General features: G+C 51.5%; 1 protein-coding gene across 5 annotated transcripts in view; it reads right to left on the reverse strand.

The window, feature by feature from the left end:
- Positions 1-1,218: 1,218 nt before the first annotated feature.
- The window catches only part of KIAA0319L (KIAA0319 like), a 97,161-nt gene continuing 84,298 nt past the window's right edge, over positions 1,219-14,081 (reverse strand). For 4 of the 5 annotated variants that reach the window (XM_054571950.1, XM_054571954.1, XM_054571952.1 and 1 more), the window contains exons 17-22: positions 10,765-10,907; positions 9,558-9,680; positions 8,884-8,974; positions 7,737-7,828; positions 2,290-2,406; positions 1,219-2,154 (exon numbers count right to left, since the gene is read on the reverse strand). In XM_054571950.1, the coding sequence (XP_054427925.1) occupies positions 2,039-2,154; positions 2,290-2,406; positions 7,737-7,828; positions 8,884-8,974; positions 9,558-9,680; positions 10,765-10,907 (682 nt within the window). In that variant the 3' untranslated portion in view covers positions 1,219-2,038. Of the gene's footprint in view, positions 2,407-7,736; positions 7,829-8,883; positions 8,975-9,557; positions 9,681-10,764; positions 10,908-14,081 lie in introns of all 5 variants that reach the window. The other variant, XM_054571955.1, reaches the window with a different exon arrangement.

Raw genomic sequence — 14,081 nt, forward strand, 5'->3', positions numbered from 1 at the left:
CTTGGAGCTGAGCTACTAAGGGTTATTCCCGCCTCATCAAGGGCATGGTGTAGCTGCACAAATTATCTGAGGAATTAATAAAAGATCAGTTAAATATTCAGAAATCAAAACCTCCTGGGTGTGGGTTCCAGGTACCAGTAACGGTTTGAAGGTTGCCCAGGTACTTCCTATAGTCAGTCCTCATGGGAACCCCAGGTGTGGATGCTCAGGGACTTGCTGGTTAGCTTAGAATGAGGAGGGAGGGAAGTCTGGAGTGTAGTTAGGTTAGACTGGGGCAGTTTTGAATCTACACTGAGAATTGGATGGAAAGCTGGCCAAGACCTGTCCCTCCCATGAGAGGTAACTTTACTTTTTGCCTTGTGACCAAAAAAAAGCCTGATACGTACCTTTCAAAGTCAAACCTGGGCAACTCAGAGAGTTCTTCCTTCCCAAGGCGGGGAGCAGGGACACAAGAATGGCAGCCACAGCCCCAGTGCTGGAAACCTTGGAATTGACTAGCCACCACCAATACCAACCACAAACTGGGGGTCAGGTAAGTGGAAGGGGTCCTAACACTGGCCTGGGCTTAACCAAAGAATGTATAGGGACCCTTAAACCAGTTAACACAAATTGCGCAAGAGTCAAGGGCCTGATCCATGCTCCTGAAACACTTTCTCCAGGGGCTGAGGGCCCGATTTCATGCACCTTCTTTCCATACCTGTTTTCAGAGAGTAACTCTCAGTGTGTGTGACCACCTCTTCAGCTCGTTGCACTTACCAGACGGACCAAACAGAAACTGGAAGAACAAGGATCAGTCTCCCCAAGCAGGAAGGCCAAGGCTGCAGCCTTCAGCCCTAGGGGTTTTGAGTTTTGCTTCCTGGTAAGTGTCCTCTATGCACAAGTACTTTGCGGGGTTCCAAAAATGCGAGGATGCCCTCCATTTGGCATTCCTTCTAGCAAGGGCCCATAGCCTGGGCATTAGGCCCTGAGGCGAGGGGGGGTTGTAGGTATGGAAGAAAGGACAGACAACCCCTCCCTGGAAGCCAGAGCAGCTGGCAGCAGGGCCGGGAGTGACACAGCCCTCCTCCAGCAGCTGCAGTGCTGATGCCAGACCCACGACTTCCCTACTGGAGGCCATCACCTCACAGGGACGCATAGGTGGCTGCACCCGGGGTACAGGTCAGTGATGGAGCACAAAGCGGCACACTCAGCAGGCATGTGTACAATTAAATAGTGTGTTTAATCATCTCACAACAGGCAGTAGTGTAGTAGTATAAACCGTAAGTTTCTTTTTAAAAAGTCACTCCCGCAAAGCTCCCATTCCTCAGTGCCCAGATATGATGGCTGAGGAAATGGCCAGAGGGAGTAAGAAGTCTGTTCCAAGGAGCCGAACGTCTTTCCAGTTCTGGGTCGCCTCGAGTGTAGCCGAGAGCTCTATGAGGAGTTGATGCACGCACACACACTCCAGCGCACGCGCACGCACGGCAAAGACAAGACAGCCAGACAGAGAGGAGAACACGGCGGGACAACTGCACACATGCGCTCTCATGCCATAACGTTCAGTCTAGCGGTGGCTGTCTCCGGCGGGCACACGGAGTGGTGGCCTGAGCCCTGAAGCAGCCAGCGCTGTTCAGGGGGAGAGGGCGAGGCAGCCTATGTCCAGCCAAGCTGCTCTGACGCAACAGCCCGTCCTCCCCTAATCTTGGGCCAGACCCCATTTCTGCACTACCAGTGCGGCATCTGTAGTGAGGAGGGGCGCCACTTCTCTGGACCCAGTGAGAGGGTCCGCTCCATCGTGCAGAGAAGAACAAAGACCATGGAGCAGGCTCTTGGAGTGGAGGCTGGTGGTGCCTGGCTCTGCACCCAGGTGTGCGGGGCACAGGCAGGCCTCGCTGTGCAGGTGCCCTGGAACAGCCGCACAGCCACTGGAGCTGGAAGGACGCCAGGAGCTGGCTGTTTCCACCCTCGGAGCAGGGAGGGGTTTGCAAAAAAGGAGGCCCTGAGGTGAGGATATTTTGGAGGGGAGCGGCTACCTCACGGGTAGAGAGAGGAAACCTCTTCATTCACAGCTTTGTTCAGGGGTTCCTGGAGAACGTCTCTCAATGCAGGCGCTAGCAGCTCTGGTTGGGGATGATGGGGGTGGAGACCAGCAGATGCTGGGAGAGCAGCTGCCCACTGAAATGGGAGAGATGAGAACCAGCTGGCGATGCTCCCCTGAGGAGACAGGCCAGGTGGCTGGCTATAAGATCTCCTCCCGGGGGCTCCTGGCCTTAAGCGGGGTCTGTCCGTTGGGCACGGAGCCGTTCTGACCGTGGAGGAGCTTGCCCTTCTCTCTGTCCGGCCAAGTGAAGATGGCGTCATCACTGTCCAGCTCCGACTCAGAGTGCATCAGGCTGCTGCTCAGCACTGGGCCTTTCTGTTTGATGCCTGCAAGGGAGACAAGGGACCTCAGCATCAGGGTCGGAAGCGCACATCTTCCTCAGCCTGAGCCGCACTCTCCTCCCCGCCTGAGAGGAGCAGAGGGACAGGGAGTGGCTCCGCTCCTGGCTGGGAGGGGCAGCAGGGAAGGCAGCTTCCCAAGGTGCCCGCACACTGGGACAGCCCCATAAAGGACGTGGGAGCGTAAACTGGAGACGAACAGTTCAGTGCTGATCATTTATCTCCAGCAGCTTTGGTTAACGCCACCCAATGATACTCTCTTTCTTCTCTCTCAAGTGTGCAGTGTTTCATCTCCCTTGATGAATACGAGGGAGTTCTTGGGAGGCAGGAAATTATAGGAACGAACAATAGAAACTCTAAAGAACGAGCTTTCACTGTGCCCTGGCTCAGTATGGATGTGACATGCTCGCCAGAGTGCCTGACGCTAAGGGAGGACACGACTTGGCTCTGGAGATGTTTGCTCTGGTTGCACCAAGCGGGGACGGGAAGAGGGACAGCAGGTGCAGGGCTTGGGAGGTCTCTCCTGCTGGGACAGCCCGACTCAAGTCAGCGTTCTCGGTCCCAAGCCATCAGCTCACCCGGCCCCACACACAAGGACCCAGAAGGAGCACCCGAGGTCAGGAAAGACGTCAGATCCTGCAACCACGGAGGTCACCTTTAGTGCTACCCCTATGGCTGCAGCAGCCACCCCGGACAGTGCGGTCTGGCAGTGGCTCCAGGGCAGAGACCACCCCGCAGCAAGATGGCTGCCCTCTGGCTGGTCCCAGTGCTCTTCCAGAGAAAGCTAAAGGCAGGCTGAGAGAGCAGGGCTAGACATGGGCACTGCCAACGGCGACAGCCCAGCTCAGCAGTGCGCTGGTCCCTGGCACTGTCTGCCCCCAAGAGCTAACCACCTCCATTCTTAAAAAGGCGCCAGTAGTCAGGTGAGGTGTGTTGGAACCCCCATCACCTGACACACACTCTCCCTCACCTGGCCCCACCCAGGTCCCCAGAAAACAAATGTCCTGAGAGGATTCTCAGCCACTGTGCCCCTTACTGGCCAGGTATGGCTGCAGGCTGTGAATGCTGAGGGCAGTGAGACTCCAATGGCTCCGTCACTCTGGGGTCCAGTTCTGGGACGTACCTGCAGAGCTCCACGCCTCCCACTTGAGTCTCGGGATGACAGAGCAGCAGAGCCAAAGAAGAGCGCCGGCATCCAGGGCTTCCCCAGTGTGGTGGGGACTGCGGCCAACATAAGAACCAGGCCCAGGGGTGGGGGGCTCAAGGTCCTAAAAACCCCTGCCTCTCTCTGCTCCCTGGGGCTTTCTCCTCCCAGTCCCCATGTGAAGCTTCCCTTCTTCCCCACGGCCTTTCTGGGCCACGGCTGCAGAGACAGGAGTCAGGGGAACAAGCACCCCTGGTTCCACAGTACATCGCGCTATCGAGGGCCCTGCACCACGGGCTCCTGCTCTGCTTGAAGAACTGAGTGGACTTCACCCACTAAACAATGCAAGCTGGGAACTGCTGCCATCAATGGGAGCCGAACAGACACATCTGTCACTCGGCAATCTCAGTCCTAAGTCTGCACCGAACAGAAATCCATGCACATGTCCACTAAGGGACATGGAAGAGGAACATTGACGACAGCACCTCATAACAGCCAAAGAGGGAAAGGAGGCCATTGCCCATCAACAGTATCCCCGGCCAGTTAAAATATTCATAGAGGAAGTTACACAGCAATGAGAATGAACAAACGATGGCTGTAACTAACAATATGGATGAATGTCCTAAATGTAATGTTGAGTGAAAGGAGCCAAACACACTGACTCTATATAAACTCCAGGAAATCTGAAGGGCGGGGGGAGTGGCTGGAAAGCAGCACAAAGGAGGCACTTCGGGGGTCTGATTACATGGGCCTGTTCGCTTGTGAAAATCCATGTTATGATTTTCTGTACACATTAGGTTGAACCACTAAAAACTGCTATTTTTTTGATTGGCCAAATATCAGTAATTTCACATGGTTCAACCTAATATACTTCAACAGAATGTTTTTTAAAAATCAATAGAGGAGCAAAATAAACTGCAAATGGCAGCTGCCGAACGTGAGCCATGTCTCCGGACGCAGGTGACCCCCATGGTCCGCCTGGCAGCCTCTGTGCCCAACAGTGCGCTCAGGCCGAGCCACCCTATGTCCACAGTCACTGCGCACCCAGGCTCGCCCCCGGCTCCCCACAGTGCTGCTACACGCGTCCCCTTCCTCCACGCCCCACTCAGTTTACCCTTCTCCTAGCTGAACGTCTTGGCTCCACACCTTACACGATAATATGGTCTCGAATCCCATTCCCCTCATCCTACTAGTGGCTGCTCCGGGTTGTGCCCACTGATCCACAGAGGCTCGGGCCTGGTCAGACCCACCCCAAAACCAGGGGTACCCCCATGGCTCCCTCAGTGAGATGCCGCCTCCAGGGAAGGGCCTGCTGAGCCTCATCGAATCTCATCTTGGTCACACAGGTTTGGCCACCCCGTGGCTCTCCCTCGCCGCCACCTCTCCGCCCTTACACAAGGAGCCTGCTTCCCATTTTTCCTTTTCAGCTCAGCACTCGTAGGCCCGCCAGCTGCCTGGCCCTCCGCTCCTGTCTCAGAAGGGGTGCCTGCCCCGCTCCTGCCGCCCTCAGGAACCTCACTGTACCCTCTGCGCCCAGACTTGCCCGCCCGCTCCCCACACGCCCCCCACAGGCATCCGAGGAGGCTGTGCTTTCCAACCCCCATCCTGCTGCTGCTCCACTTTCATTGCTCAACTTCCACAAGGACTTTTAAAACATTTAGTGCCTGCATTTCTTCACTGCCTACCTCCTTCCTGAATAACCTGCACTTTCATTTCCGCCGTCACCCACCACTGCTCGGGCTCTGTAGGCGACCAGAAACCGCTCCAGCGTGTGGTCAGCTCTGGTCCTGCGCAGCCATCGCTGCTGACCGTGCACGAGTGCCGCCCCTCCCCCCCTTGAGGACCATGCTCGGACTCCTCAGCCCTGGACTCTCCTCTCATCCCTCAACGTTCTCCCCGAAGGGATCGGATCCACTTCTGTGGTGCTGGCCCTCACCAGCATACAGATTCCTATAGTGACACCTCCCATCCTAACCGTTCTGCTGAATTCAGTTTAACTCATCTTCTCTTACCCGAGCCGCTACTGCACCGATGTCCTGTCAACAGCGCTGTCATTCTCTGTCTCTCAGGTGGGAAGTCAGTCTTGACCTTGCCCGTCCCTCCAGCCCCTGAACACTGTGCTCTTTAAGCCACCATTACCTCCCCCTCAGACCATTGCAGCAACCTTGCTGGCCTCCACCTGTAATCTCTCCTCTTCAATCGATAAAAAAAATGTCATTAGACTAAATTTCCGAAGCCAAACTTTCAATGTGTCATTTCTTATCACCATCAAAATAAATGCTTAATTCCTTAGGCTGACATTCAAATCTTTCCACCACTTGGTCCTCATTGACCTGCCAGCCATGTGTCCTCATCCCGTCATTACTGTCCTGAACCAAATGCCTGTCTCCAGCATTCCTTCCAGGCTCTCTCAGGGAGTAACGGCCCAACTCGCAGGTGCTCAAACGGGTGGCCTGGAGACATCCTTTTCTTCCAGTCTCTCACACCTCAGCCAACATACCATGCACCTCAGCAAGTCTTTCCCCCAAACTCTGTTGGAATCTCCCCGCCCCCTCTGACCCACCATCTCTACCACAAGGACATTCTACTGAATCTCCTCTCACCCACTCCTGCCCCTCCCCAGTTCCTTCACACGGCAGCCATGGTTGTCTTTTTAAAATGTAAATCATACCGCACTGTTTGCCCCTTAGAAACTATTGGTGGCTCCCCATTCCTCTTACAAGAAACCCACAGCAAGCTCCCCGCTCCCTGACCAGCGCATGCCACACACCCTTCCTCACGTGCCCTCTGCTCCTTCCAGCAGCCAGGCCTTCGCCGACTTGACTCCTTTGCCTGAAAAGCAATTTCCCAGCCTTTACGTGACTAACTCCTCCTCGTGCCTTGGATCTCAGGTTCCCTGTCATTCTTTTTAATGACCTTCCATTATCACATTTGTACCTGTGTTTCTGTCTCAAGCCATTTTCACAGAGTCAGTCCTTGCCCTCAAGGGTTTCACTGACTGGTAAGGAGACAGACAAAACACGTCACTAATAACACCGTGACACGCTGAAACCGATATGGGAAAGAGATGAGCACAACTTTAACTGGCAGGTTAAGGGGGGGTTGAGAAGGAGCTTTCTGGGCAGAGAGAGGAACCAGCAAAGAGGAGATCAGAAAGAAGGAAGAGCTGAAAAAAGCAGACTGCTCTCACTCTCAAGGCCATGCCCACCAGACCAAAAGCAAGCCACCGAAGGACTTCAAGGGGTGGAAAAGCCCCGTCAGCAACATGAAAACCACCTTGGCTGCTGTGTGGATGGTGGTCTGTGCCCGTTCTCACCCCCAGGCCTCCATGAGCAGTACCTGCAGGCGGGATGCCCCGGCCGCACTTCTCTGGCTTGCCCGCCCCGTCACCGCCAAGTCCCACCCCACAGCTCTCTCCAACCGAGCTGCCTGAGTAGAAAGCCCAGGTGGCCTATGAGCATTTATTTCTTCTGATAAGTCTTTTCTCTTGTCGCTTGACTGAAGTTCTGAGGAGGAAGCCTGTTTTAGAACTCTCTATATTCCCCCTACAGCCTCTCCTAATGTTGAATAAATACTTGGAATAGAAATAGTTCCACTTGCAGAAAGTTTAGAAAGAGCTCTACAAAGAGTCCAGTTCCCAAAAACAAGACGATGCCTGTCCTGCGGCACTCACGACGAGTGGAACCAGCGACTGAGCCCAGGCGAGGAAGGGGGCCCCCCCTCCCATCCTGACCCTCCCAGTCCCACCCCTGGCACCAGCAGGGACCCTGCCCCCCCGCCGGCCCCAAGTCAGTGACAAGCCTATGGGCCTCTCATTACTGGAGAGGAGGTGAAAGGTCAGCTGGCAGACGCTGGCTTAGATCTCATCACTGCCTCACCTTGCCCAAAAAGACCACAGTCGTGGAGACCGACTGCAGAGGGCAGCTGGGAAAGCTACACTCCAGGACAGAATCCTGAGGGTAATGAGCAGGCAAAGGGACGCAACAGGCCTCGCCCATCTGCAAAGTGACAGGGCTGCTGAGGAGCGAGCCCGGCCATCAGGGCTGGTCTGCAGGCCGGCTTTTCCAGCACAGATGGCAGCTAATGACACCTTTAGCTGGGGACTGGTGACGGTGGCTCTGCACAGGGAGAGCACACAAATCGAGATGCCCAGCCCTGCTCCCAGGGCACCTACCTGCTCGGGAGGGTGGCTTCAGTTCCAGGCTTTCCTGGTCCGTGGCGTCCAGGATCTTGTACTTGCTTTTTCTTTTGGGTTTTCCTTTTTGCCTGAAAAACACAATCCCCTCCCCTCCTCAGGAAAGAGGTTGTGTGTGAGGCCCAGGTAGCCCATCACAGGAGACAGAAGGTAGCCGTTGCAGTTTGTTCTTCAAACAATCATCACCAATTCTGGGAGAAGGCAAGGGACATACGAATGTCTCCGCATGGACTCACCAGTCCAAAGTGGAACTGGGGGACGGACTGATTAAAAATGTAAAGAAATGGAAAATCCTGTGCTGAGGAGTGGGGGGTGTGGGTAGAGAGAGAGGTGAGCATTAAACCAAAAATGTCAACGGTGGTTGTCTTAGGCTGGTGGGAATTTTAAAAAATTCTTTGAATGTTCTCAGTTTTATGTGTGGTTACATTGCGGGCAGACTCCCAGCTCCACCCCTCACTAACTGTGTCCATGGACAGGGGACGTCATTTCCTATCTGTATGATAAGAAAAGGGTGTCATGCATAGTAAAACAGGTGACATCTATACACTGTTATCATGGTGGTTGGCACATAGTAAATGTAGAAATCATACTTATTAATAATGAAAAACATACAATAAGCATTACCATTAAATATTGTAATATTTAGGAATATTATAATAGACCGAAGGAGAAAACCCAGTAACATTTAACCACGACTAACCTAAGCCTACAACTATGTGAGAGCATGTATACATGTGAATCCCTACTAGGAAGGAAGGAAGGAGAAAATGAAGAACTCATGTGTTAAGATGGTGGGGCTAAGGAACGGCGTGTTGAAGGACATACACCCTTGAGATGTGATTGAGGTCCACACCGAGGCCCACCCACTCCCACCCTGGCCATGCTTCCCACATTGCAAATCCCTGCACTGACAGCTACTGGCTGAGGGTGTGTCCTTCCGCCCTCAGCAGTGTCTGAGGCCAGGAAAGTCCTGCGCACGTCTTGGGTGGGCCAAACCACTAGAGCAGTGGCAAGAAGGGAGGAACCCAGGACTCAGCATCTCCCACACAGACTGGGCCAATACCTCACTTATGAGTAACTGAGTGACTACAAGCCCGAGTGAATTTCCAAGGAGAATCCATCTTACCTCTTACAACAACAGATCAGAGTCCAGGACAGGGTTCCCAAGGCAACAACAATGACAAAGCACGCAATGATAACATATAACACGCTCCACTCTGCCAAGAAAAATGAAATGGTCAAGGGTGCGGAGAGAGAGGCTAGAGGGGGGTCTGGGCTGCCCCCACCTTGGGCAAGCGATGGCTTCATTCTGTAGATAAGGACCCCAGGGCTCCCCAAGGAAGGTGAGACCTCGGAGTTGAAGGCAACTGTAGCTTTAAACCTTTTGAATTGCTCCCATCTTTTCTCTGAGACCCTGGGGCAGTGGGGCAGTGGGGCAGCCTTGAGGAGCTTTCGCAGCTTTAACAAGGGGGCGGGCGGGGGAGGGATGGAGAGCAGAAGGCTCCCGGGGGCTGCGCAGGAGGCACTCCAGAGAGCCAGCAGGCCTGCGGCGGGCCTGGTGTGGGCTGCAATTTGCAGTTGGTGTGATTTAAGTTTGGTTCTTATACAACTGCTTCAGAGCTTTTCTCTAACCTTGAGCAAGTGCGTAGGAAAGAAGAAAAAATCCTCTGCAAACAGAAAATACACAAAGTTCTTCTCCTGGCTTGCTCATCTGCCTCGGAAACACCAACAACCACCCACTCAACTCAGAACCACATTCAGTGCCAAATCAGCTGGCAGAGTGCCATGCAGAGAGCTCACCACAATTGCTGTCTCCATCCCTTAGCTGCACCTTGATGAAATTCTCCATCCAAAAAGGGTCACAGATGCAGCGTTTGGTAAATGAATCACAGTGGCCATGGTCAGAACAGTTCAGCTGGCATGCTGACAGTCGCAGAAAAGAGACAAATGACAGCAGGAGTCAGAGCCAGAGGGCGGCCAGCTCCCAGTGCCTGTGGAGGCAGGGAGGCACCCCTTCCAGTGGCCTTTCCTTCAGTGAAGCTTCCTGAAGACCTGCCCCCAGCGCTTCTACCGCTGGAGCGTGTTGCCCACAATGACCATCACGGCTGGATAAAACTGGGGCAGCCATGAAGAACATGGTGCCAGCCAGTTTGCACTTGGGTTTTTTTTTGTATATCCACAGGTGTTAACATTTCACATCCCATAGACCCCCTTCTCTGAATAATTTAATTTCCAAAATAAAATGCATAGTATTACAAAGGAAAGCAATTATATCTAACATGTTTTTGAAATACCTAAGAATATAGTTTTTTTTAAATAATAGGTGTGTGCTCTTATTAAAACGTGAAATAGCACCCTGGTCAGAGTGGCTCAGTTGGAGCATCATCCCATAAACTGAAAGGTCGTGGGTTCAATTCCTGGTCAGGTACATTCCTAGGTTTCAGGTTTGGTCCCCAAGTCAGGGCACATACCAGAAGCAATCACTGTTATTTCTCTCCCTCTCTCTTCTTCCCTTCCCCTCTCTCTAAGCTTAATAAGCATATCCTCCAGTGAGGATTTGAAAAAAGAAAGAAATAGCAAGATCTAGAAGTGGATCTAGTAACTGATAACTTTGAGAGAGTGAGGAGTAAGAATATTTCATCATGTTGTGTGATACAAAATCATCTGTCATTTCTATTGCCTCAAAGTCACAGGTTCTATTAATAACACTGTAGTTTGTTGCCTACTTTCACGATTGAGGGAAATAATAAATTTCAGTTAGAGGTTAATGAAAAGAAGGCTGTGATTTTTTTCCCCCAAACATACAGCCTCTCTGAACACTATCTCAGGGGCCCCTGGACCCCAGGTTAAGAACCTCTACAAGTTGGAACTCCCATGGCAATGGTGGTGGAGGAAAGAGATCACCTCCATGTTCCCGGGGAACAGGACGACCTGGGGACAGTAGGGGCTGACAGGTGAGAGTGGGCATTGGGGAGGCTCTTGTTCCCAACACCCCAGAATTACTCACTGACAGTGTAGATTTCCAGGGCTCTGAATACCAGAAAGTCTGCCTTTTGCTTCCGCAGCTCATTCTTGAGCATCGCTGCAACCTCATAGCCTTTGAGGATCTGGTGGGGAGGCTCATTTTGAACAAAAAATACCATCTTGGTGCTGTAGAGACAGGCAACAGTATGTACACATGAGCTGGAGCTGCCAGCAACAACGGCAGTAGCTAAGTTCCTCCTGCTTGTGCCAGACCCCGTGCTGAGAATTATATGCATTCTCTCCCAGCAAGCCAGTGAGAAAGGCTTATCAGCGTATCAGCGTCAGCTCCATTTCGGAGGACAGTGCAGGGCCCAAGGTCACACAGCTAATTATGGCAGAGCCAGATCCCAGCCCTGATGTAGCCGACTCCACAGCCTGTGCTTTTAGAAACACCCGAAGCTGCCCCTGCTAAGGAGACAGCCCATCCAAACAGGCACCTGGAGGTCAGGAAAATGGGGATTTGGTTATGACTACTTTCCTGCTATCAGCCTTTTAACAGCTAAGACTGTGGTGCTATTGGGTTTGTGCCTGGGATTCTTGTAAGCCAAACCACAACGCCTTGTAAAATGTAAATACTTAGATAGCATCCAAGAATTCTCCATTAGCCAAAACAATTGTTACTATGACAGCAACAAGAAAGACCACACAATGCTGTGGCTGGTGCAAGATTATGCTATTCCATGCCCAGAATCTCTTTGCTTTCTGACTGTCAATTTCTGTCCAAGGCAGACCATGTTTGCATTCACATCTGGGTGGCACCAAACCTGTTCTCTATGGCGTGGCCTCCATCTTGGGTACCCTGTTTCTTGACTTGATGTTAGTCTCACAGGCCAAACCTTCCCAATCAGTGGGTCACATTGGGTTTATAGGTGTGCCCAAGATATTGATCCTTCCTCAGCACACAACACAGCTGGGTAGGACCAGCTGCTTACAGCATAAGTCTATTTATTCCCAAAGTGCTATGTAAATAGCATCGTTTTCTCTGTGTGGCGTGACATATAAGTTTGGGAAGCACTGGCATAAAAGACATTCTAGAAGCTGGCTGCACAAGAAGGCTCACCATGGGGTATCACAAATTCCAGAATCTAGAAACAAATCTTTACACAAAAGATTTGTGGTCCATTTCTCATTATCTTCCGGTAGTTAATTAATCCATGCTTATAGTTTTGACTTCTGTCTATATACCAATAAATCTCAAATCTTTATCTCTTCTCCCCATGTCTCTACTGAATGGCCATATCTTTATCTGCAAATGCTTGCTAGAATATCTACCCCAGACTTTCCAAAGGCACCTCAAATCTAGTATGTCTCCAAATAAATTTATAATAACCATTCACTGAGCACTCACTCTGTGTTAGGGACTATGCAAACATTGCCTCATTGGATCCTCAATAACAACCCTATAAAATGGGCACTAGCATTTTACAAATGACACAACAGGTTTGGAGAGGTAAGGTAACCTACCTGGGAAGGCCCATATTTTTTCCCATTATAATATATCAACTATCTCCCTCCAATTATCCAATCCCTCCAGGAATCCTCAACTAAGCCAACCCAGTTCAAGCCAGAAACCCAGTCACCGCAATGCTGCCCTGTCCCCAGCCTGACACAGTGACAGCGCGTCTGCAAGCACACCCTTCCACAGGACCTGCTCTAAGCAGCACTGCGCACATCCAGCCAACTCCCACCAGCTTGGATGGATCCAAGCAGCCACTTTCCCTGCCTGCTCCTCGGCTGCTGAGCAGAGCTTACAAAGAAAGTCCTAATCATCATGCTGTCTCAGATCCAGTGAACCCTGTCTGTGCATTAGGTTCCCCAGGGGAGCTTTCAGACTTTAGGTGCCAAGACCTCACTCTAGACCAAATGCATCATAATCTCTGGGGGCAGGCTCGGGTAATGGCAGGTTCATAAAATCTCCAGGTGATTCTCTTATGTAGATCGAGTTGGGAACCGCCAATCTTGTCTCACGTCTCTAACCTTGGCTGAGACCCCAATATTGCACAAGGCCAGCACCCTTTCTGGAGCTGCTTTCCCCAACTTTTACCACTTTCCTTAGGCTGCCCACTTCATTCCCACCTCCTCAAAGCAAATGGCCTTGACTCCAGTTTCAGAGACAAAACAAAGGATGTTGGAACCAATGGTCTTATATTTCATTCTCTCTACCTCTCAATTCAGCCATAATAGCACATCTTCCCTTCTTTCCTCTATCTTCAGAGTGTTGCTCCTGCTCGGCCCACGGCCAGTCCCCCAGACCTATGTCCGTTTATAACTCACTCCAAACTGCACCACCTACTTTTCCTCTACACCTGCCCCTCAGTCTATAAAAATGTTCAAGTATTTCCTGTCTTTAAAAGGTGTTCTTTTGATCTTATCCTCCATATAATTTTCAGCACCAGCCTCTTCAAAGAAGTGTTATACTTTCCATCTCTGTATCCTCAAACCATGAGATGAACTTGTCCTCTGCCCCTAAGATCTAAGTAAAACGCTCTATCACAAACCCCAAAGCCTGTTGCGTACCTGCATCTCTCTAAGCAGCTGAATCCCCTGGCAGCCCAACACCCCTGCTCCTCCCTTAACTTCCAGGAGACCAGCTCTACCTGATTTCCCTCCCACCTCTCTGGCTGCTATTTCTTAGATTCCTTTGCAGCCTCTTCTTTCTCTGCTTCCTCCTCAAATACGGGCGGGCGTTCTCCAGAGCTCTGTCCCCAGCCCTCTCGACACTCCCCAGTGTGACTCATTGTCTGCAGGGCTTTGACTCCTGCTTGTACTCCCCATCTCTGGCTTTTCCTCCAGCCTGTAGTTCCAGCCTATATTTGCTGCTCTCTGGTAGAACATCTCCCCAAGGAACCCCATGCTTAATATCCAACACTGAACTCACTATCTTTGCCTTGAAATGGGTTCCGTCTGTGTCCCTGAGCTCAGTCAATGGCATCGCCATCTATTCAGGCATCCAAACCAAAAGCCTCGCATGTGATGCCCCACTCATTCCCAAGTCCTAACGACTTACCTCTGACATTCTTTTTAATTTCTTCTCCTCTTCTTCCATTTCTGTTGCCACTACCTTAATTCAGGTTTTATCACCTTTTCACTAGACTAGGCCAGAAGCTTCCTGATTGATCTCCCAGCCTTCAGACTCTTCCCTATTTGAGGCTAGCCTTCACAGTACTGAACTCCCTTGAAAAATAATAATGGTACTTTTCTTGCTTTAGAAACAAAGCAAACAAAAACATCACACACACCGAACAAACCACTTGAGTCCTCCTGCCCAAATGATTAAAACTGAACTCCTTGGCTTGCACA

The sequence above is a fragment of the Pteronotus mesoamericanus genome, unplaced genomic scaffold, assembly GCF_021234165.1.
Source record: "Pteronotus mesoamericanus isolate MK-2021 breed Mesoamerican mustached bat unplaced genomic scaffold, CSHL_Meso_final contig_221, whole genome shotgun sequence".
Classification (NCBI taxonomy): domain Eukaryota; kingdom Metazoa; phylum Chordata; class Mammalia; order Chiroptera; family Mormoopidae; genus Pteronotus; species Pteronotus mesoamericanus.